At 45.7% G+C, this 24,651-nt stretch overlaps 2 protein-coding genes across 6 annotated transcripts in view; one reads left to right on the top strand and one right to left on the bottom strand.

Moving 5' to 3' along the window:
* The first annotated feature begins 58 nt into the window (after positions 1-58).
* On the top strand, positions 59-5,933 carry si:dkeyp-92c9.2 (uncharacterized protein LOC571482 homolog). The gene is made up of 2 exons (XM_053861659.1): positions 59-387; positions 1,908-5,933. Exon 2 carries the CDS (start codon positions 1,992-1,994, stop codon positions 2,967-2,969), a length of 978 nt encoding a protein of 325 aa, XP_053717634.1. The 5' UTR covers positions 59-387; positions 1,908-1,991; the 3' UTR covers positions 2,970-5,933.
* Positions 1,709-24,651, bottom strand: part of myo1g (myosin IG) — a 40,981-nt gene continuing 18,038 nt past the window's right edge. For 2 of the 5 annotated variants that reach the window (XM_053861654.1, XM_053861657.1), the window contains exons 21-22: positions 21,447-21,604; positions 9,935-10,651 (exon numbers count right to left, since the gene is read on the bottom strand). In XM_053861654.1, coding sequence (XP_053717629.1) covers positions 10,489-10,651; positions 21,447-21,604 — 321 coding nt within the window. In that variant the 3' untranslated portion in view covers positions 9,935-10,488. The other 3 variants (XM_053861655.1, XM_053861656.1, XM_053861658.1) reach the window with 3 other exon arrangements.

Genomic DNA, 24,651 nt, shown 5'->3' with positions numbered 1-24,651 from the left:
GATGAAACGCTTCATGTGGTTCGATGCGTGTGCGCAGCGCGCCGGAGGAGGAGGAGGAGGAGGAGGAGTCCTCACCGGCAGGAGGCGGGGCTCTCTCCCGCTCTGAGCGCTCACTGGGCGGCTGGAGGAGAGGCATCATCCCGCTGTCGGGATCTGGAGCTCCAGTCTGGATTGCACTGTTAACACACGAGTGAACGAGGAGGAGATGGAGAACGCTGAAGGGACTTTGAGGAGCATCGAGTTGGAGTGATGACGTCCAGCGCCAGGCTCGGCTGAGGATGAAGCTCGCATCCGACCTGCAACGACAGACTCGTCTCCGCCTGGTTCGACTTGAAAAGTTGGGTCTTAGTGGATCGTCCTGACCTGGATAAAGGTCTCGGAACGCAGGTGAGGAGCCAACGCTGGTGGAGATGATGAGCAAGACACGACAAAGGTTACACACTGTATCTGTGTCACCAGAGTAAAATAACAATGAAGCTGCATCTATTTAAATACATTTGTTTGGACCATTTGACAGTTTTAGAAAGGGCTGGACAAAGGCAGAGTACGGCTACTACTACCACTACTAACTACTACTACTACTACATGCAGTTTTATGGTTAAGATTCAGTGGAATTACTTCATATTACAGCAAAACAATTGATTGTACGACTTAACAAAAACACCAGGATGAATAACTGATTGGTTTTGAATCAATTGTCATGAAAAAAAAGACAATATATTTATGCATTAACACTTGAGGGTGAAGATAAAAAGAATATACAGTAACATTTGTCTTCTTTATGGCTCAGATGTGTGTGCATTCATTTAAGGGCTTGTTTTCTGACATGGGAGTGTTTGTAATTGAAGCACATTTTTTTCTTTTTTTAATAGCTAAGTACATTGTTTTGAATTGACACACTGATGTGTATTATGAGCTATTCTCAGAGAAGTAATACTTGATCTTAGCATCTGCAAATATCCATAATAAACACTGGAAAACAGCAAAATTGTTTTGGGACACTAACATAGAAGACCTGATACAAAGAGCTTGTACTACAAGCAGTGTGCTGAGCTGTCGAATGCTTAAGAGTCACAATGCAGTTTTTCCTCACTTGTGGGAAGTTCAAAGCAAAATGTGAGGTCATGACAGACCAGGAGCAGTGTTGCACGAGCTCACTGCAGTCAAGAGCAATGACCTCACTCGTTTCTCGGTCCTGATTTCGCAGTCGTGACACGAGACTTGTCTGGTGACTTGTCTAGTTGCCCTCGGCTTCATCTCAAGCTGGAGGAATTCTCTACATCTTTAAAAGTGCACAGACAGCATTGTAACGTTGGGTCTTGGGGGCAGCACCCGGAGCTAAGAAGCCCAGACCCACTCCTCTCTCCAGGACCGACCTCTCTCATGAAACACAAATTTTTACTGTCACAATACTTACTAGCCAATGAAGCACATCACAGTGAAGAAGTGGAGCCTATGGTGGCTGATGAGGCCTCATGTTGGTTTAGAATGATGTGAGTTTTTCAGCACACCCTAGGTGGCGCCCTAGTTTTAAAAGGATGCTTCATTACAGTAGTTGTTTATAGCGCTTCACCATGTCAACACTATCTAGTGGTGACCGTTTTCAGGTCCACATTCTCATTCTCTGACTGGAAAAGCTGAAAAATTAGGCGTCACTGTTTTGCTGTATAGTTCAGGCGGTGTTTCGTGAGTCGCATGGTAGGCAGTTGTGATTTTGCACCACTGTAAAGGTCTTTATGTGTGTAGATCCTCCCGAGTATTCACAGGGAACCACTGACTATGACATTCCTTGACATCCGTGTGCGTCTTGGGTGTCACTTTGTGCTTGAAGAACACGTCTCACAAAACCACATCACATCCGACACTGCTGGACGGTGATAACTAACCGCTATTTTCTTGGTTTCAGTTCCTGCTGCCTGCTTCCCTGAGAGTTACATCAAGTACAGAGAAGCTTGGGCGTCCATCTCCAGGTCGACTTTGAGAGGCCGACATGGGGACGGTGCTGTCTTTGTCACCTGACTCGAGGAAGTCGGGCTACTACGACACCAGGCCGGGATCCCTCAGCCACTACCCGAGCTACAGCAGTCGCTCTCTGAACACTCAGAAGGACCGCGGCCTGAAGAGAGGACAGTCCATCTTCCTCCCGGCGCTCACATGGAAGAAGCTGGTGGCCTCCACGAAGAAGAAGAGCCAATCCAAGAAAGCTCCTCCAGGCCCAGTGCTCCTCGCTGACCCTCTCAATAACAACCACATCTACCATAAAGACCCTGTGCTCCACCTCAACCGTGAAAATGTGAAAAAGTCTCTATCGTGTGCCAACCTGTCTAGTTACGAGTGCCCAGCAGGTCTGGGTCTAGGCTACGGCCTTGGGTTGAACCAGGGTCTTGGATACGGCTACACTAAGACTCAGCAGGTTTCTTCTGTGAAAAAGGTCCCCCAGGGGACCCTGCCATCGTCCCCGAAGCGAGTGATCGTGCAAGCGTCGACGAGTGAACTCCTCCGCTGCTTGGGGGAGTTCCTGTGTTGCCGGTGTTATCGCCTCAAGCACCTCTCCCCCGCTGATCCGGTCCTGTGGCTGCGCGCTGTGGACCGCTCGCTGCTGCTGCAGGGCTGGCAGGACCAAGCCTTCGTGACGCCGGCCAACGTCGTCTTCGTCTACATGCTGTGCCGGGACGTGGTGGACGGCGACCTGGTGGCCTCGGAGCACGAACTGCAGGCCATCCTGCTGACATGCCTCTACCTGTCCTACTCCTACATGGGCAATGAGATCTCGTACCCGCTCAAGCCTTTCCTGGTGGAAGCAGGCAAGGATGCCTTCTGGGACCGCTGCCTGGCCATCATCAACGCCACCAGCGCAAAGATGCTGCGCATCAATGCCGACCCGCACTTCTTCACGCAAGTATTCGCGGAGCTCAAGAGCGAAGGAGTCTGTAGTCCCCAAGACTATAGCCGAGTGCTGGACCGGTGACTTTGAAGCAGACATGCCTTTTTGTACGTTTAAGGACCATTCGCTGAGTGTGTGTACGTTTCCTCTGGTCGCTATACAGTGGAAGGTTTAAGCAAGGGACATTGACTTGCAACTTTTTTTTTTTAAACTGCACCAATTGTTCAGGGGTTATGGCTGCAAGATGCCCACGTCTCGTGCAGGTGAATCCGGTCTGTTTCGGTGGTCCTCCTGCAGAAGAGCTGGGGCTTGGTTTGGCTACTTTCTCAATAGGATAAACCATCGATGAGTAACGCTCATTTCAAATGTCAAGTATTCGCCGTCTTGTTCAAACCTTCCAACGTTCTCTAGCGCATCTGTTGCCATTTTAAGTGAGCAAGCAAGAGCAACGTTTCCAGAACAAATCTTTGCACTTTTGTTTGGGTTGGACATTTGGCCCACCTGTCCCATCCTGGCCCCATGTGTCTAGTTGCAGTTGTCCCAGCTGCCCATCTGGATCTGCACAACAATCCTCCAGTTCTCCTCTTCATACATCAGGGCCTGTTTTTGGACTCACCAAAATAAAACTACCATTGATCTACCTGAGATTTGGACAGTAGGAGTGACACCCTCACTCCCTCGCCTGGTGAAGCCCCTCCCCACGACACGGACGAGTCGTCCGAGTGATGGGCGCAGCTGAGAAGTGAGTGCAGTGAGCAAAGTGAAACAAACCCTCACAGTTATTTTGGGGTCATCAGATCCGCGGGGACAGTTGGCGCTTTTGTCCCTTCCCTTCCAGAGGACTGTTTCCACGTTCAGATTTCACTTGAATGCGTTTTCATGCGTGTGAACTAAATGTGGGCCGGTATTGTGCACGCGTCCAGGTTCATCAGCTGTTTGACCCGTCCTTTGTTCCCTGCCTCTTGTTGACAGGGCACACACAGCCGTGCCATTAATGAGATTAACAGATTACCGCTGCCCCTCCCTCTGTTGTCCACCACTGCCCCCTCTTGTCCACTAGGCAGAGACTGGAGGCTAATCCAGGCCCTGCGCCGGATCACAAACCACCACGTTCGCCTCATTGTTACTGACGGAATAAGGCACTGTTGCGTTTCTTTCCTCGTGGTTCCATCCACTGAGGTGTTTTGGGGGCAACATTTGCTGACCTTGCATAAAGTAGTCAGACTTAAAACAATACCTCTTATGAGGATCAACTTTGACATCATGAGCAGGTCAGATTCCATCGCCTGCTCAACATTTCATTTAAAAAATGAACGCTTTATCTTCACGAAGCCTTTGTCAATTTTCATAATCGTACGCAGACCAGTAGGTGGATGCTCCAATCCACTCTCTCTCTCCATCTGTCCCTCTTTGCGGTGATGGTAGTAGCTCCGCTCTTAAAACAGTCTGTTTCAGCAGAACCTAAGCTCCAAATCAAATCAGCAGTTTGAGGAGATCCGCACACTTTCACAGTCTGGCTTCTCATTTCTAAGTCTCTGTGTGGAGTCACGCCTGTCCTCCTCTCTGCCTGAGGGATCTCACATGAGCCAACACACCACAGAGCAAATTCACGCTCACAGTCGCTCTTTTTTCAGCCCCTACCAGCGGCCATCTAGCCGCCCATTGTTGAGGTCACTGCGGCTCTCCTGTCCGGGCCGGCGCCAGCAGCGCTCTGACAAGGACGCTTGTGTCTTGACTCACACTATCCCCATCCCCCTTTCCGTCCCCATTTCTACGCACACTCAGCTGTTGTACGATGACTGTTTCATTAAATTTGACACGCCACGCCCCGCGGCCATTGTCATTACGAGGATGGTCACAAGACTTCTCGGATTCAGGCAATAATTCGGTGTCATTCGTCCAAACATAAAGAAGCCAGTGAAGGAGGTTGCTAAATTGTGGTCTAAGAAGCAGAACCTTTTCAAGAAATGGACCGTGGTTCTGCTCATGCCTTCTTTCAGCATCAGTCTCCTTTCACTATTTGCTTACAATAATCATGAAGAGGTAGGATACAATGTTTTGTGTTTACAAACCTGTTCCCAACTTTCTATCATCACGGCCCAGTTCCACGGTGGAACACTTGGGTTTGGCCACTTTTGTGTGAACCTTCCACTGTCATCTGTGAGGAAAATGCTGGCGGTTATCATGCAATCAAAGTGCACTGTTTGTCAAGCTAAAATGAAAAAAACAAACAAACAAGCGGCACCAACCTTGTCGACATGTTCCCGAGCTTTAATGATTTTAATGGACTCTGTGGGTGACTGAACCTGCTGGTCACCCATCCCGAGGACTGGCTTCAGCAAGAGGCTGAAGAGATTTTGTGAGATTTTGTTACGCTAAGCTAACATTTGGTGAGTTCCTTTTTTTTTGCTTGGTCGGCGCAGCTCTGTGAGTTGTGTCGAGTCCTTTCTGCTGCTATAAGAGTGACGCCACACTACTGATTTCTTATTCGGAGTTAAATTAAATAATTACGTTAACAAGAAAAATAAGTTTAGCTCCTGATTTTTGCCCAAATAACAGGACTGTTTTGGGGGTTGGGGCATGCTGCTCGTAGACACTTTAAATCCAACAGAACAGAAATGAACTCCACTGTAGAAACCATGGTCGCGTGGACGTAGCATCAGCCCAACAAGGCGTGTGTATATATAAATATATGCTGGTGTTTGAACAAACATCTGTCATGATGAACACAAACGTTGCTGTCTTGTAGCATGGTTGCCAGTTGGGAAGTGTAACAGCTGTAGTGCTTTTTTCTTTCATCATTTTTACTGGTAAGGTTTTGGTTTTTTTTTCTCACTGGATGTTATCTCGGTGTACGACGCACGCAACACGTCCAGTGTGACGTTGGTTCGACGGCTGTCGCTTCGAACATTTAAGTGAAAAAATGTGAACTTCTTTTCCTTTTGACTTTTGTAAAGCCACAAGTGTGAAGCACAAAAGGTCCACTGTTGTTGAAACTTGAAGTCTTGATTTTTCATTATGAGCTTGTTTATTTAATAAAAGTGTTGAATGGAAGGTTTGTGTTGTGGTCAGCGCTCCGTCTCGCTCCAGTGTTGAGTTTATGTTGAATGTAAAAAGGCGCTGACACGCAGGCAGATGGTTCTTTTGCTTACTGTGGAAGAGCTTCAGTGATTTTAAGTATTGACCTCCACTGACTGCCAAAACCAATCCAACTCACAGACGCCTTGAGTCTACTAGAACTGCGACACTTCAGGAGGCGAATAAAAACATGCCGTTTTTCAAGTGATCAACACCATCCCGTTTTTCAATGGTTCCCTCCGACTACTAGCATCACAATGACTACGGTTACATGATGAAAACCAAATTATTGCATCAGTCCAGCTAAAATGTAACTTTTGAAAGCCCAAAAATATGTATAAAATGCAAAATTTAAGCATAAAAATAGCAGAACATATGTGATTTTAAGATGAGATAAATGAATGCTAAATAAGAGACACACACTAAGTGTAAACATATCCAGAACAACTTATGAGAACAAGTTACACGACATTTGTGTCACCATTATATGACTTAATATTTCAACTTAGACTTTGAATAGAAAAAAGACTTGAACAGAATTTCTTCCCTAGCCACAAAAGATTCTCAGTGATTTGACCACAGCTGGCAGGTGTTTGACAGACCTGGTGCGCACAACAGACACTGACTAAGGATGTTAGTTGAGCTCTTTGTGGGCAAGAGCGCAGACAAGACAGACATACTGGGACTGTGAATGGGAGGAAAAGAGCAGCCTTCTTGCTTACAACCTACTTTGATGGTCATCAGAAGCTCGGGCTGCCCAACGGGACCTCAGCTCAGAGCTGATCAATGAGTCAAAGTAAAAATTTCAACACAATCCACTAACATGCATCACATGGTTTTGCAGCGAAATGAAGGTGCAATTGTCCCCTGCGATTGTCCCCTGTCACACAAGGTCCGGTAAACATCAATAGAAAAGTAACAGTGGAACCATGAGCCCCCTGGAAGTCCAGGATCCCTAGGTAAGGCCTGAATGTCATCGATTGGAATTTTCTGATAGAGTGTGGAGGCCACACTGCAACTAAAACTCAGCATCCAGGGGCCGGGCATCAAAACTGCATCCTGAGGGCTGCAAATGGCCCCGAGCCACATGTTTGAAACCCTGCTTTAGAAATAGATTTTTTAATTCAAGTGAGGGGTGTCCAAAGTCAAGCCCAGGTGCCATTTGTGGCCCTTGACCACATTTGTCACAGCTCACAGCCTCTGACAAGAAAAAAATGTGAAATACACATTTTTAAATTTAAGATTTTCAAGGAAACGGCTTTCATGCCGCACACATCTGTTGCTAAACAAAGGGGCTAATTCTGCAGTTCTGACAGCTGTTTCCTGTCCCTCCATTAAGAAGCAAGCCTTTCCAATTGGTCTTCCGCTTTTTTGTTGAACTAAGGAATGAGGTTTTTCTTGGCGCTTCAGATATAGACAATATTTTGGTGGTGTCCTTTAAGGGAATCATTGTTTTCATGAAACAGTAAATCAAATGTTTGACAGACTGTTGGCCATTCTTTCCAACATTTGGCCCCGTGCATCTTGGCCCTTAAGCCAGGGGCTTTTGGACTTGGAAAGGAATAGCCAGGAGCAGGTGCCTCCATCAGGAACAGTCATGAAGTGCGTGGTCATTGGTCATGGAGATATGGGGCGCAAAGTTTAACTTTGACCCACTGGAGGAAACAGAACCATATGGCTGTGGTCGGAGACGGGGTCATTGGTAGTGGACATTGAGAGCCGGGGTCATGAAGCAAAGAGGGGAGGAGCCAGATCTGCAGATGGCCAACGTCCTGAATCAATCTGTTCTGACTCTCTCTGGAGTCTTTCTACAACACAAATCAACTCCACTTTCCACCCAGTGTCACAAGTCAATAGACGTTTTCCTGAAAGAGCCAGTGTCTGTTCTCAGGTTTTTATCTGCCCACTGGGATTAAACGTGTTGTGGGATTCACAGCTGAAAAAACAACAACAAAGAAACGAGAGAGCTTTCAGACAAAGTGCGGGTGCGGAGCTTTAGAAATGGTGCTTGAAAATTCTGTCTGCAATATTTACCCCCTCATTTATGAAATATATCCAAATGATTTATGAAGTTATGATTGAAAATGAACCCCAATAACAACGACAACAAAAGGTATTGCGAACTGAGAGTAGTGATGCTTTTGTAAGAGCGAAGAGTGACTTTAAATCCAAGCGCCCGGGTCGTCCCAGCTCTGATCCCGAAACCTCAGAGTGTTGAAGCCTCCTGGCAACTTCCTGCCCAAGGAAACAGATGGTTCACTCACTAATCACGTTCTCATTCAAGGCCAAAACTTAAGAAACTCTTATTTGAAGCGAATCCAACTAGAACATGTTTGAGTTCAAGTGTACGTTTTCGTGACTACTGGTGCACTGATCAGAGAACGTCTGGCTCAGCTCCACGAACGTTCCATTGCCAGCTTCACTAGTCGGTGAAAAATGAAACCCAGAAAGATCAGAGAATGGTTCTGAAAAGGTCCGTACGGATCAAAAGTCCTCCTCTGCTTTTGATTTCAGTCGTCAGGAATGTAAACTGGATTCATTTACTTAAAATTCAATTCCATTACAGAGGGACCGGCACCTGCTCTGCTCCTCTTTAGAGATTAGCGACCCGCAGTAAGGATTTGGTGATGTGTTGGAGAGGATTTAGCAGTGGGAATATAATATGCTTCCCAGAGACGTGTTTTTCCTCCAAATCCTCTCAGGCCGGCCACCGGCGGTTTGGTGAGGGCCATGGGTTTTCCAGCGGTGCGCCGTTATCGGCCCGAGGGAAGGGGGAGGTCACATGACGGGAGATTACGGCGACGCTGCTGGGTGAATGGGCTAGTTTTTTTTGTTTTTTTTGCTGTGTTCCTTGGGAATCAGAGAGATGGGAGACGTGGTTTATTTCCATCTGAGTTCAGGGACGTAAACAGGGCCGGCGCGAAACATGAGGGAGGTTGCAGGGCTTATCTTATCATGACTTGGAGAAGAGCCATGCTGAGCGCAGGCAGCAATGACGCAAGAGGTGAGGGACACCCTGGACAGGTTGACAGATGGTTGGCAGACATAGACAACCACTCAAACACACCTAAAGGGAACTTGAGGGCACCAACTAACCTCTGTATATTTTTGGACATCACCAAAGGGGCCGACCTTAAACTGGACCCAAAAAAGGTGACCTTCTGTTCTAAGGCTTAAAGCAGTTTGGAAGTTTGGGATTTGAAGGTTGCGGTTTTAGACCAAGGAGGTTGGAGTTTGAGAAATGGGGTGCAACAGTCTGAGGTAGGTGCGCTGTGGTTTGGACCAATGGTTGGTGTGACGGGTAAGAAAGTGCTAGTGAGGGGCATTTGCTTGGTCTTAAATCAGATGTGCTGTTAGACCTACAATAATACAGACTGTGGGAGAGCAGGGGGCGCTATTTTCTTGGAATAATTTAGGTATATTTCAGAGGAAGCTGTTGATGAAGAGGACATGGATGGGGATTTCTCCAGAGGACAGACAGTGATGGATAAAGAAGCTCAGACATCTAGATGCAAATGACATGGAGAGGAAGTAAGGGTGGAGTTGCTGACTCACAGAATCCACAAGGGTTTTGGAGTCATTTATGTTGCAGTGACGAAGCAGGAGAAGGAGGCCCTCGGCCAGGTCAGACCCTCTACTGTGGGCGATATGCTTCAGCTGGAGCACAAACACAGCTAGTGTTTACTTGTGCTTAATGTTGACTCATCATTTTCTGCTTTGTCGTAGAACGGCGCAGGTGTAAAGACTGTTAATGTAGTCCGCTGAATTTCCCGTGTGAGGATGAAAAGGTGGGCCAACCTGTGTTGTTGTGTTGGAGGGAAAGCCCTAGGCATTGTAGCTGAGCCACGAGGTTGCTGTGTGCTCACACGACCAAGAAACAGGCTTCAGGGCGGTAGCATGAGTCACAAGAGACAGAGGGTCAGGGGTCCAGGAATACCAGGGGGACGGATGATGACGCTCTACAAGCAGGCACAACATACAGGGAGCAGATTCAGGGTTAGGGACAGCAGACGAGGTTGGTTGCAGAGGATCAGAGTAGGGGACCAGGTGCGAAATAGGTCCCCAAAGGGCCGTGTGGAGGGACTTACATGGAGGATGTTGCTGATATATTGGGCTATAAGAACAGGTGTTTTGGCAAAAAAAACATGCTAGCAAGCAGAGGATGACATAAATCGTACTCTTATTTTCTCTTTAATATTTGTTTGTTTGACTAACGAAAGTAAATATGTGCTCAAAAGTATATATAATAATGAGTTCAACCTCTGGACATCCATATCTATATGATGAAGTACGTAAAAAATATATATATTATGATCATCATATTTGTATTCCAGTAAGTGCAATGGCGAGAAATTCAAGTTTAGTTGGACGTATCAAAGTTTGCCACTGGTAAAGAAACAGTGCTTTTCAGAAGTCCATGTTACGGAGAAAGCAATAACCTAATAATAATAAACTTCATTAACAATGAAATACTGTCATGTACTTTGATTTTGGGTGAAAGCTGGTCTGGGAAAAAAGACGATCTTCAGCTCGCAGGGATCAGCAGGACAAATCCGTCTTTGCTCTTCTTGAAGTCGGTGCTGGTTAGACCTGGTTTGGTGTCCATGGTGACTCTCTTGGGTTTCCCTCGCATGTTCAGCTGAACAGTGTTACGGCAGACCTTCACATCGAACTGCGATTTTCGGACGCTGCGAGAGAAAAAAGTACAAAACAAGCAAGAATTAGGAAAGATCGACACACACACGACAGGAAGGTGTATGACGATTGCGACTTGCTAGGAAGTAAAAAGCAAGGATGAAGGTCTTTTAAAATGAATGAAAGTTTTTTATAAAACACATTTTGTTTCCCAAATATCTTCTCCATACCTTCTTACCTCCTCCCCCGCAGGGCGTAGAGACTTGACAATTCATATTTTGTATCACCAACACCATGCTGGACGACTTGTTTTGGACCCCGAGAGTGAGATGTTCTCAGGTGTGTGCAACATCGGGCAAATGATCTGTGAGCTGACAGCTTGGATTCCGACTGCAGCTGCTCCACTGCGAACCTTTGGGCAAATCCACTCAGCTGGTAAACACAACCAGACCAACACTGCGGCTCCCGCTCAAAAACCTTCCGAGCGCATCCGTGCACCGCCGAGACGACGGCTGAGAAGCTCTGTTTCGCTCCTCTTTACTGACAGATGCAGACGCTGTTTGCCAAACAGCTAATTGAAAAACACTTTGAATGCGCAGACAAAGAGGAGCTGCTGGCTCCAGCAAACACGCAGCGACTTGGCAACTGCCGTCAGACGTTGGCAATGCCACCGAATTACATCTTTGTTGTCTCATATTTCCCCAAATGACATGAAAAGACTGAAGTTTACTTTCGGAAAAGCAATTACATAATGTGGAAATACTTTGAAGCGTCATTGGCAGAGACTTATTGACTTGGACGTCGGCGCCACATATTTTCATTCTATGACGAATTTATTGCTTGTTTCTCAAGTTTTCTGAAGCTTCCAAATTAATATACTGCTCTCAGCGTCACCCTCTTATGAGAGGAACTGCGATGCATTTGCCCCACCTGAATTAAAAGACATAATGGGCCATAACATTAACATAACCGACTGTCCAGCGCTACCTTAGGAATGGCTTCAGAATGAATCAGAGCTGGAGTTTTATCCGACATAAGTGAGTCTGACATCGACTTAAAGTACTGTCCGACAATGTGAATCATCTTCACAGTGGCAGGCAGGCAACAAAACTACAATGAGACTACCAGGAGTGTCAAAACTGCATGTATTAAGTTAAAGCTTCCTCTTGCCCAAAGTAAAAAAAAAATTTTTTTTTTTTTTGGGGGGGGGAATTTGCTTTGAAGGAATTCATAAGGCAGTCGACTGCTACTGTATTTATCTTCATATAATCGGTATAAAATGGTCAATAAACTGACATTTAATGTTTAGATCTCATTTTTACCATTACATTTTTAAAGCACAATTTGAAAACAAGCACTTCAGTACTCGTAGTAGTTGGTAGTATTTGATGAGAACCGTACTTTTGGCAGCATAACCTCAATAAGAAGCAGACGGTGTGTCTTAGTAACAACCGGCACAGACTGACTTTTCACCTGTCATCGGAATAAAAGGAAGTCTGTTAGTTAAAGAAGCTTTTGTGGCTGTAAACTGTGGTCGAACCGGCACGTGTTGGAAAACCAGAGATTTCCAGAGAATTGTTGTCGGGATTGCAAAGCTGCAGAGACTAAGAACCGGTAATGACCTAAAGCCGACAAACATTTTAACTCTTTCAGGACTGGCGGTGACAGGTGTGGCCTCACGCTGCTTCGCACCTCGCTGTCGCCCCCCCCTAGTCCACCTCAGGCCGACCCCGGCGAGTGACACCCCGCCACCAGCTGTCCGCTGCTGACGGGCAACGCTCGAACTTGACACTGAAACCCACTGACCTCGAGGGAGTTTGCTATTCTGTGCTGCACTAATCTGATCAACTGAGAGAGCAACTTGAAACCAGGAAGCTGAAACAAATTTCTGAATTCAATGTCGAACAAATTCAGAAAGGTAAAAGGGATTTTTGTGATATCAGTTAAAAAAAATCCATCCCGACTTTCGTTGGGTTCAAAACTTGCTGTTATGTCTTTCACAAATTCCAAATCAAAACTTTGTTTCAGTGTCTCTCTGGACGAAGTTCTCAGTGGGAACGCGCGATGCATCAGACTGAGCCATGTGTTTGTTGCGGGGTTCCTCAGGGATCAATTTGAGGCCCTGTCTGTTTCTCTAGGAGATGTCATCGGGAGATAAGAGATTTGATTTCATAGATATGCTGAGGATCGTAGAAATAGAAGGAAAAAGATCACGACGACGTGTGGTGTAGATACATATTTAACTGCTTTGATTTTTTAATTCAGTAGCTGTAACGAATGCTTGTGGCAAATAACCAGAAGAGAGAAAGGGTAGCAGTGTAAGTTACCATTTTGTAACTTGTGAAGACCTGATGTGGATTTCATCATTTTCAAAGAGTCTGAGAACCAAACGTACACATCCACATACAGAAGGTCACAAACATCAAAGAGAAATGCGAGACAACTTCAACTCTCATCTGTCGGCTGTGTCTCGCTGGTTTGCCGAACTTATTCGCAGAAGTCTGACACCCGGGACTCACGCTGCACTTGAATCCCCTCAGGGAAACATCGCAGACAGATCTGGGGCAGAACAGAAGCTTCGGCAGGACATCCAAGACCCCCTGCTCCCGCCTCCGTCACCACCTCCTCCTCTCATCTGACTCTCCTCCAGCCCTTCATTTTTCTCACCATCACCTCCTGCGTGATCCTGCAGGCTGCTAATTCAGAGTGAAAAAGTGCCTCCACTGGGCAGATTTATGCAGCGCTAAAGATATTTTTGTGAAGCCTGACGCGGCATCGTGTTACTGATAGAGTTTGTCCACTTGTTACAGGATCATATCAACACCAGCTGAGCGGCTACGTGGCGAGAATGCGTCATCGCGGATTTCAAAAGAAACAGAATATCGCTTTTTTGATTGGTGATGTGGCCTCAGGCCGGAGGACTCGGCTGGAAATAGCTTTGATTATGTTGTAGTGAAATCACGGAATAGGATTTGAATTATCAAGGAAGAGGCCTGGAGGAGGATCTGCATCAGTCTGCCTCTCATTCGTTGGCTCGAGTGGAGAGGAAGCAGCGCCATATAGCTGCTATACTCATCCTTAGTCTCAAGAAACACGCAGAGCAAAGACACTAGCTGTCAATGTACAGACTCATTCAGGTGAGAGGACGGCACTGGAGACGGTCATGGAGTTGTGGAAATCTGCCTGGAATAAACTGGAAACCAGTTATGAGTTTATGAGTAATAACAAGAACATATAAAATATGAAATTTCAGGATTAAATCAGTTGCTGAGTCACTAGGTTATAATTCCACAAAAGAATCTGAGCCTTTCACTGACTATTTTAGCACTGACTGAGGATTCATGAGTCAAAGCAAGCCGTACAGAAAAAAAATACTGCGATATTTATTAGTTAGATATTAAGGCTTACTTGTACACATTATCATACCAAACAGGCCAACTGGTGTGCTGAAACAGCTTTTGTTTTATAGCTTCAAGGCATCAGTACAGAATGCATGTGTGACACTGCTGTATCTGCAGCTGGAGTGTGACGTCACTCATATCTCAAAGGAGGAGGGAAAAGCTGCCTTACAATGCACTTGCAGAGAGTAGCTGCCCTTAGAGTAGTAGCACATCAACCGTCACCAAGACGTGTTTGGTGTGAGCGCAGGTTAAGACCGTGTCAATGGGATAAATCACATTTTCTTCTTAAAATGATGATGTCACAGCACCGTCTCCAAGGACTAAATTTTTTCCCGAAAGTTCCTACTTCTTATTTATCTGCCCGGGTTGGCATTTTCTGGAGACTGCATGAGCTACGCAAAAAAAAAAATTTGCGCAGGTGGCCTGCACTCGTGGTGGCCACTGCAATGAAAAATTTCTGGCTCCGTCCCTGAAAGTGGTGATGGTGGACAGAACAAACCCAATGCACCCAATGGACGTTTCAACTGAGATAACCATGAACAAGAGCACACCAAGAAATTCCATATCTGTGTTTTTCACTTTTTTTTTTAAAATTAATTTTAGACAGAAAGACAGAAAAAACACTGCACTTTAGAAAAGAGATTTTCAACCAAGTTCCCTTTCTCTCTCCTCCCCTCTGCCAACAGATTTAATCCTGAAACTTGAGGCTGCTGATCATATCTCCCCTTGACTGTGTGAATCACTGAGCAACCAGGTGCAGAGTAGACGTCAACGTTTACCCTAAGATTCGCACAAGAGCAGGTAGGGTGCTAAACACTGCTATTTTTAAAGTCATTAAAAGTTGCCCGAAGAGAAAAAACGTGGCTGCTGCAATGCAAGTTTCTTATCCGCTTGCTTATTCACCTCGGATTGAGGCTGAGATCCACACACATTGAAGCTGACTTGACTTTCACCCATTTAGCTGTTAGACATCTGAAGTCAACTCTGTCAAGAGATTTGTGTATATCCTTTTCACCTCAGGTCAGATGACTTCAGCACGAGTTATTAATACAAGGAAAGGTTTGACACGAGTTGACCTAGAAAGTTGTCTGCTTTGGATTTTCAAAACTATTTTCAAACACGTCTCATGAGCTCCTCAACATAGGGCCGTTGTAAAGCCCACAAGACTGTATTGTTTAAACACACTTTGCCTCGTGAATGAAGAGCAGAACGGGTTGCACCATGTCAGTATTTGTGGCCGAGTCGCAGCTCTTTGTCTTAGCTGCGCGGTCAGAACAGACAAGAGATGTGCCAGCGTCTGACTGTGGAAACACTTGGTGAGGCGCAGCTGAATCACTCTCTGTCTCGAACACACACACTTAACTCAACACTCTAGGTGTCCAAAAGAAACTGAGAGAAACAGCTAATTTACACTTCACGCAAGAGCACCCTTCATCTGAGGCGCGTGAAGCATTTTAAAATTAGAGATGAGTCACGTCACCGCATCACATTTTCCTTGACTGCTTCCGATTGTTAGGGACATTCTGTTCGAAGTGAGTGCCACTTCAGTAAGAGTTTAATGGCACAAGCTCGACCTATTTTCTTCCACCTATATGCCACAGGAGGGCGGAGAGGCAGGCGGACACCATGAACAGGCCAGCCTGGATCATGGCTCCACCAACTCGTGTAGTGGACTTTGAGTCCTGTACTGACGCAGAAGCGTTGCATGTTGACGCTTTAGGTTTTCAATTGAGGCACATGTTCCGCCTCCTGCGGCATATCCTGACGCGGTGGGCAGCTCGTCACGTAACAGAAAGACGGAGGTTGGGGTTAGGTAAGGCTTCTACACGAAACAACGTGTCAACGTTCCAGTCCCAGTGACTTCCTTGCGGAACCATTGGAAAGGAGGTGAGCCACACACAGGGTTAAATACCGCAACTGCCATCCATTGAAATTCGGTAAAGAGAGTGTCTTCATCTCCATACTATACCACCGACCTCGGACTGACCCAATTTCATCCACTAGCAAACACCTGACAGACTTGTCTGCAGTAATGTAGACTCAGACTTTCCTGCAGTTTTTCTCCCCCATTCAAAGTCAATCATCTTCAAAAGACCTGGATTGCGCAGCAACAAAAAGCCGCCCCACTGCCAACATTTACCCGAAGAAAACATGACGTCTGATCAATCTAATTTCCCAATGTTCTTTGTAGTCACACGTGAGCGTGTCAGTTCCTCAGACAGAGGTCGGGTTATTCGCTCCGAGAGTCACACGCTGCTGCAGATAACAAGCTTGTTAGATGCACACCATCTGCAGTCAACAAATTCAGCGGGGAAATAAATCACTGAACCACATGGCCTTGATGGGAACTGAGCAGGAAATAGGTCAGCGTACACTATTTACGTCCACTGAGTTTAGAGATGTTGCCATGGTTCCACAGACTACATCAGAGTGGAGTGGGCAAAGTGCGGCTCGGGGGCCACATGCGGCCCCCCTGCTCGCATTTATCTGGCCCTCATTTGGTCATTTTCTTTTTAGAGTGATAAGTACCACTCTTAAAAGAATAGTTGGAGAATGGCAATTATGCCTCCTACACCAGACGCACAACGCCGTCGCAGTTCGCTGAATGTCTGTGACACGCAAAGTGGTGACTCATCCCTGAGGCAGTTGCTGTCAGTCGCAGGATGAGGCGGCACGTGCCATCAGAGAGGCAACATCGTGAGGCTGCTTACTTGAGCAGTCTGCCTGTGACAAGCTTGTGTGTAGCCGAAGAAGTCTTGTTTTTAATTTTTAGTTTTTTAATTTCCACAGTTAATTGTTATCCAGTACGTGCTAAGCAAACTAGGCTGGATCTTTCCTTGCTGACGGTGGTGTCAAGCATCAAGTGAAATGTCTTTCATCTGATGGCTAGGATTCTGTGCCACTGGGTTCCAAGTCTCCAGAGGTCTATGAGTGCCACCAAATGGGCCAGACGTCCCTGTCCAGTCTTAATCGAGCTAATGGCTACATGAAGGTTTAGTCAAGCTGTTCTCCAGATTAGCCTATCTAGCTATGAGCAATTCAAATGTGTATGTCCGGCTGTTCACACGCATTTTAGAAGGCCACTCTTTCTGCTACCAAGGAAATATGGGGTTTGGTGCTGAGCAGCCGTGTAAACATGGTCAGTGTCTGGGAGTCATGCGTGGACACTTGTGCTTTGTTAGGTTTAGGTTTGTTCTTCTATCAGTTTGACTGTTCATTTGTTTATATCCTGTTTTATTTTGGTGGGGTTAGCCTGGTCTTCCTGTGTGCACCTCATCTGTCTAGTCTGTGTCTCCCACCAATCCCTTCTTCCATTGCACCAGGTGTCTTGCTTCATCTCCTTTGCCCCTCTGTTCCTGTGTTAGGTTGTTGGTGCATTTTCATCTGGCGTCAAGTCATCGTCTTCTTGTCAAGCTCAGTCAAGTCTTCGAGTCAAGTCAAGTGTGTGTCTTGCCCTGTCAAGTCCAGTTTCCATGTCAAGTCAAGCAACTGTCTATTCAAGTCCCGTCTCATCTAGTCGCTGTCAAGTCAAGTCAAGTCTTGTTAAGTCATGTCCAACTCGAATTCAGCTCTGTCTCCTGCTTTTGGGCCCAAAACCAGGTCCATCTTGACCAACAGTCACAGATGTGTTCCTATATTGGCCACAGCTTTTATCTGTGAAAATGTTGGAAGGAGTTTCGCCATAGATTTGTCATCGTTTTTACTTCATATGATGAAATTAAAATGAAAATGTTCAATTGGACCTAATTCTGATTTTATAAAAAATAAAAACTTTTACTCTCAAGCACTCAAGCTGGAATCAAACCCGCAACCTTCTTGCTGTGCGCCTGCAGCACTACCGGTCGCACTGAAAGCCACTTCTGGCAGGGTGAGAGACTTGTTGCTCCGAGAGACGAGCACATTGAGGACAGTCACTGAGGGAGAAAGGGAGGTAAAAACGAACACGTCTATTTCAAGAATCAAATGACGCCTTCCACGACCTAAAAAGATCACATAGAGTCCAGGTTCTGGATGTGAACGATGGTTGACCGGTTAAGTCAGTCGAGGAAATCAACAAGTCCTCCAGCATGGGATCACGTTCGTCTCCGGACCTTCAGAGAGCGTCACATGGCAGCTCACATATGGAGAAAGGTCGATGAAATCACGGCTGTTGTTCGCTTTTTCCGGAAACACCGTCGGGAGGGGTGACCTAGAACATTGTCATTAAGTCTGTTCTGGGTTCCTCCATATTCATAAACAACAGCGCTAATGTATTCAGGTGGAGAGGAGGTGATGAAGTTCCAGCAAAACAAATCCTAATGAGACTCCAAGGTTGATGTCACATGGCTTTCAAGTGAAAAAAAAAGATCCTTTCAAAGAAGTCTCAGATGATTTACGAGCGCCGATCTCTGGGAACTCTTGCTCCTGATAACAGTAGCAGATGTGAAGTGAAACTAAAGACGCTTCATTGATAAGACAAAGGAATGCTGGATACATGTTTGGTTGCTCGGGCTGCTAATGATTGTCGTGAGGGTAAGGAGGAGAGGAAAAGAAGAAGCACGTATGTTTGTATGAGAAAGAGCAAGTAGGAGGATGAGTGACTGGAAGTAACTGGGGTCAGCAAGAGGGAGAGACGAAGGGAGGTGATGAAGAGAGTGCAGGCAGGGTGGCATCGAGAGTGACAGAACACAGGACAGTAGTGAGACCTGACATGAAGTATATTTCAGTGACTTGGGAAGTTCGGCAGGTCAGAGATGAAGATACCGAGGAGCGACTTGAGAGGACCAGATGAGAAATGAGTATATCAGAGAGATGTCGGGTGGTTGGAGATAAAGTTAGGGAGGACAGATAGTGTGAGGAGAGAAGAGACAGTGTTGGACTAAGAATGTTGGACCAGTGAGGATCGTGGATTAATGAGGACATGAAGAGTAGTGACTGGAGCAGTGGTTCGCAAAAGGGGTAACTGAAGGTTGCATGTTCGATAAGCATGGGGAAGACTTTGGATGCATGGGAGTCATGTCCACAAATTCCAATTTATATGTACCAATATATACTTGGAATTTTATTATTTGGGGTTTGAAAAACAAATTTTAAAGCCATTGTGTGTTAGTAGTTATGTAGTAATTACAAAAATGGTAATAATAAGACTGTATACAAGAGAATTTAACGTTTCACGGTAAGACAGTTCTACAAAATCCCGCGGTTAATACAGTTAATAATTTCCAAAAATGTCCTTGCTGAAAAAAAGCAACTGGACTGGGGATGATCGAGATGGGTCAAAAGATGGAGGACGAGTCGTGGTGATTGACAGGAGTATAGTACATATATTTACAGGTACAATTCTTTTTATAGTGCGATTGGACCGATGCACGGAGAGACAGAATCCACAGATTGTCTTTCCAGCCGAAGAATCTGCCTCAGTCTTTCCGGCTAAGAGAGATCATGCCCTAAATCCTGACTTTAGCCCCCTCGTGGTCGACCCAGCTGTCTCAGCAGATGGCTCAAGCCCCCAAAACACACAAGCTCGTGCTGCAAACCTTGGTGACAAACGAATGAATGTGTCCATGCGTCTCTTGACTGTGAGGATAACACATCAGAAACATGATTTGTTCGAGAATGTGGGGGGATTTGCTGCCGTGCAGTCGTGGTCACGTGATCAGTATTGCCCTTTCAGGTGACGCCATTGAAGGTAGTTTCTCTGCTCTGATGATCCATCAGAGTCAAATATTCTTCTTGTATTATTCATCTGATCACTTTCTACCATATTCACTATCGTCCAGAGCATTTTTAGTTTCCTCCTCATGGATTTCAACTCAATTAAAAAAGAGTCTGGCAGAGAAATAATACCTTTTAAGAACATATAATTTCCACTCAAAAGTGGGAGTAAGCTTATTCCCCATCAGGGACAGTCGTGGTCTCTTGTCCCAGACGAACAGAACCAGAGGAGTTGCGCCTTCATCCGCCACACTCCTGCTCCCACACACTTCCACCGACTTTCTCATCAGTCTTATTTGATGGGGAGCCGAGCTGAGGTCGTGACCTCCTCTGTGTTCCACAGATGGTGGCACGCAGACAAAGAGAGGGGGAGTGAAGCCACTCGATGGCTGCTTCAGCGCTCTGGCTCCCAGAGTAATGCAGCTGCTCCCAGAATTACCACACACCCCGACAGCCCAAAAGCCTGAGACACATAAACCAACAACAGGCTGAGTGCAGATCAGCTCACTGAACATCAGCGGAGTCATAAAACCCTCACAGCACATCAATCCTGGAGCTGCCCCTGCTGCTCCACCTGACTCTGAAAAAACAACAGCCACCGGGTGTCTGAAACGAAATACTCACAATGACCTTTTTATTCTGTTTTATTAGCACAGCTAAGACGACTGAGGGACGACACAAGGGCTCACATGACAATCATTCTCCAGCCAGAGACGACAGCATCGCTTTACGTGACTCTCTGGTCATTGTCTTCTTCCTCAGTTACGTTGCTATTTTGGTAAATTTGATTTTCCTCTTTAGAACATGCAACAATGAGGGCTTCTTACATTTAATTGGCCAGTTGATAATTTAATTTCTGGCCCTACAATGTAGTTGATGACCTGTGGTGTACAACCTGTAAGTGAGCTTTCATGAATGAAACAAAAAAGAAGACTTTCTGAGCCCATCTGCCTCAGTGAAACTGTCTCTCATCTGACTTCACACTAAACAAACTGCGTCGCCGGGTGACAGCGGAAGTGACACTCGTGGGTGAACGTGAATCAAATCTAAAAGCAGGAGTGATGAACAAGATGAAGGTCAGTGCGACTGACTCATTTCGCAGTGGCTGGTGTCCACGCTGACAATTACAACACTGGTAAATGCCAAGAATGGGGTCTGCGTAACTGTGACAGCACCTTAACAGACTGAGTGACGGGTCATGTCAACTTTCCTTGTTTAAATTTAATACCAGAAAAGGAATTTTAAAACTTCACATTGGTAAATGTGTCATCCTTTATTTAAGAAATGAAGACCATCATGAGAATCAGATTCAGGTGGAGACAGAACTTTTGATTTTTTTTTTATATTATTAGATATTTTATTTCATATTTTGCTGTATTATGTGTTTGTTTTTACTTTGTGATACAGAGGAACAGTGGCAGTTTATTTTTATTGCGGTGCAAATGGTACTTTTCCTTTTTTTTGTCATCAATCCTTTTTTTCATCAGTTTTGTTCCTTTTTTTAAAAAATGTAAATAAAAAATATCTACAAAAATAAGAAGAAAGCAACTAACTTTCAGCTTGCTATTAAGCTGTTTATTTTTTAACAACAAAATTATATGCATTTATGTTTAAGCAATATATTTCTTGAAAGAAAAAAAGATGGAATGGATGGATAGATGGAGAGTGTTGATGATGCAGTATATTTCATATAACTCGACACCATTGAGGTGTTGTTGTCGCGGTGAGGAACTGGGGCCTAGTCTCTACTGACCGTGTGAAGTGGTCCACCAACGTCCCCACCAGCTCTCCCACTCGGTCCTTGTTGGGGTTCATGTGACCCGGCTGCAGGCAGAGGAGGACGTCATCGTTCGTGGATGTGTGTAGCGCCACCATCTGGTCACTTCCACTGGTCAAGCTGATTCCGGTGAACTGAAGAGACATATGTTTATTCAGGCGTCGGCACTGATGCAACACAGGTACAGTTCTATCAGCTGATAAATTAGTGGACATGCTGGATGAGGTGAAAGATGAAGACTAGAGACGAGAAGACAATCTAGATAGGTGAAGGGGAATCATTTTTGACTAAAAATAAATCCTCATCTTTTTGTGAAAGTTCAGAGTTGCGCCCTCAACATCAACAATGTGGAGTTTCTGACTCTCATCCATTGCAAAGTCCTCCAGTTGCGTGCAGCTGAAGTCAAATGAGCTCGTCACCTCCACCGATCACAGGGATTTAGAGGAGCAGTACAGATTATCAGAGCAGAATTTAATATCTATAAGAATGTATGGGATTACCGCATGTATGTACCAAACCACCATGGCTGCAGCGTACCGTAGCGCGCACAATGAATGCAGCCCGAGGATTATTCCTGTATGTGGGGCGAGAGCTGTGTGGCACGTGCGGCACGTGGATCAGGTGCGATGGAGTCGTGAGCTTTGACCCATACGGTGGAATGTACAGATTCTTTACGACTGAGGGCACAAGATAAGACGACTGAGATCGAACACTATTTAAAACAAGCGCGTCCCCCACCTTCACCAATCTGGATCTCCCTCTAGTCACAACATCATGTCCTCATTCATCCATCAGCTCACTGCCTGTCTTCCTCTTCTTTGACTCCAACACTATCTCTCCTCTCCGCAAACCATCTGTCCGCGCTAGCTTTGTCTCCAGACTTCTCCCCTTTCCAGTCACTCCCACTGACTCAGTATCTCCAGCTCTGGCTCCTGAGTTTGTGGACCATACATCATGGTGGTGACCTGAAAGCTTCTCTTTCACTCTGACGTCTCAGTCGTCGCCACCTGCCTGCACTCTCTTCAAACAGCCAGGAATAAAAATGACTAAAATCTCTGGCTCTGTAACTATTGAGCTTCAACTGTTTCAGTGCATTATGGCATTACCCTATATCAGTGGGCCTGTGGAGATGTGACAGGCCTACAGTTTGACACGCCTAGTTTAACTAGGATGCAACCATCAGCTCAAACTAGACACATTAGAATCCGACAGTCCTGTCACACTGAAAATGGCATTTGACGTGGGAACGTGTGTCGACCTGCTTTCATGGGATATTTGGACAACAACCCTGCATTTCAGCAGCAGAACATCTCCACACTGTTGTGGAAAAGGGCACATAAAACAGCGAGAGGACGATATCTATATTTGTTTGGTCCTTTTCTTGGCGTCCGCTATGTTGCAAACATGCGCGCGTTGTGTTCCTCTTTCACTCATGCTAATGAATCAATGAATATGACCGGTCACCTCACTATGCAGGTTTGTTTATGAGCTGTGTCAGCGTTGCGCTATGCCACTGCTGATGCTACCATTCCAGCTGGTGTGGACACGCAAGGCTTCTTGTTTTGCAGTGGTGCAGCTATAGCGAGAGAAGAAGTAGAGCACCGTCACAAATTATAAAATTATACGTGATGGAATGAAACGATTGGATCACAGTTCCGATGCAAAGCAACTGGAACACGAACTCATCCAGAGGAAATTCCGGGTATGTAGGCTATACCTCCATCCCCATAGGTTTAGTGTGTGTTTGGTGCCATCGAGGAAATTGGCGAGTGAATGTGGGATGAGCGATCGCGATTCAGGGGAGTCAAGAGGACCCTTGAAAAAAACCCTATAGATTTCAGGCTTGTTCTCTGACACGACTGAAACAAGAAATTTCAGGTTCTCAGCCGACAGACCAAGCCAGCCTTGACCTGGACTGTTCACACCGCAGCCTTGACACAGAAACTTGATGGCCACGAGTGCATGCAGTTCCTTTTATTCTCTGTTTGTGACCTGGATAAGACTCGTAGCCTTCAGTCTGAGCAGCTGAGCTTAATGGCATCAGCTATCTTTAGCCGCTGCGCTGCTGCATAATGAAGGTTTTCAACCCTGCAGCAAATTTTCAACTCAGCCTTTGTATCTCTCACGTTCGGAAACCACCAGTGGAAGTCCAGCTGTGCTCAGTTTTGTTTCCACCGTGTCATGACTAACAAGGCCCACGTTTAACAAGCCGTCACGAGGGAAGTGATGGCAGCGCTGAATGCGACCGTGAAACCTCATTTTGGTTCAGTTTAGTGTCCAAATATAACTCTGACCCGACAACCTTGAGACTGTGGGTATGGTTATTGTTGTGTTAGTTGTTCTGATGCTAGTTGTTTTCAATGTTGTCATTGTTTTGATGGTGACTACACTGTTGTCTTCATCCGGCGATTGTGCGGACTGTAGTTTTTGTGTGTTGTGTAGAGGCCATTAGCAGTTCCTGGAATGTACACACTTTATTGTCACGGTGCTTTTGGGGCGCCTCCTTGTCTTAGGCAGTGATTTTAGAAGTTTTCTGTAGAGGTTATGGGGTGTCTGTCTGTCTGCTCGCAAAATGAATGAAAATGTTGTGAACTCATTTTTAGAGAATCTTCAGGACAAACTGATAACAAGGCAGGGAACGGATGAAATTTAAAGTTTGGAATCAGTTCCAGGATCCAGGAAGTTTTCAAAAGACACTTTGGGGTGAATGACGGATGGGTATTCTGGGGGTTAGGATTTGGTGCAGCATGGCCCCTTTTTGCTGAGGCATGGCTATACATGCCATGCTCAAACCTAGCAGCCAATAGACAGATACAGCGACACCTAGGGGCTGATAAGTGGCACCATTGAGAGAAACCTAGCAAATTTGTTGTCTTCCTCTTTTTCTTTTGCCTGGTAGCACCATTTTAAACATTCCTTATCCAGACTGTAAATTCTGGTAAATGCATTTGAGAGGCTCAATTTGTGGCTATAGAGTCCAATGCATTAGATACGTCAATATTTATAGCACATATATTATCATGTCACGAGAGTGCATGCTTTATTTACAGGCCCGTAATGAAATGATTAACTCCTGATCTTCGGATTAAAAGATTTGAGACAAGTAATTGCCAGGATGGGAGGATTTGGCCTCAAATCCATCTGGGGATTTCTCTAGCGCAGGGCATCTAGGAGAGAAGAA

Source organism: Synchiropus splendidus, chromosome 4 (assembly GCF_027744825.2).
Source record: "Synchiropus splendidus isolate RoL2022-P1 chromosome 4, RoL_Sspl_1.0, whole genome shotgun sequence".
Classification (NCBI taxonomy): Eukaryota; Metazoa; Chordata; class Actinopteri; order Syngnathiformes; family Callionymidae; genus Synchiropus; species Synchiropus splendidus.
Note: the sequence above shows the minus strand (reverse complement) of the source record. Positions and strands in the feature narration are given on the sequence as shown.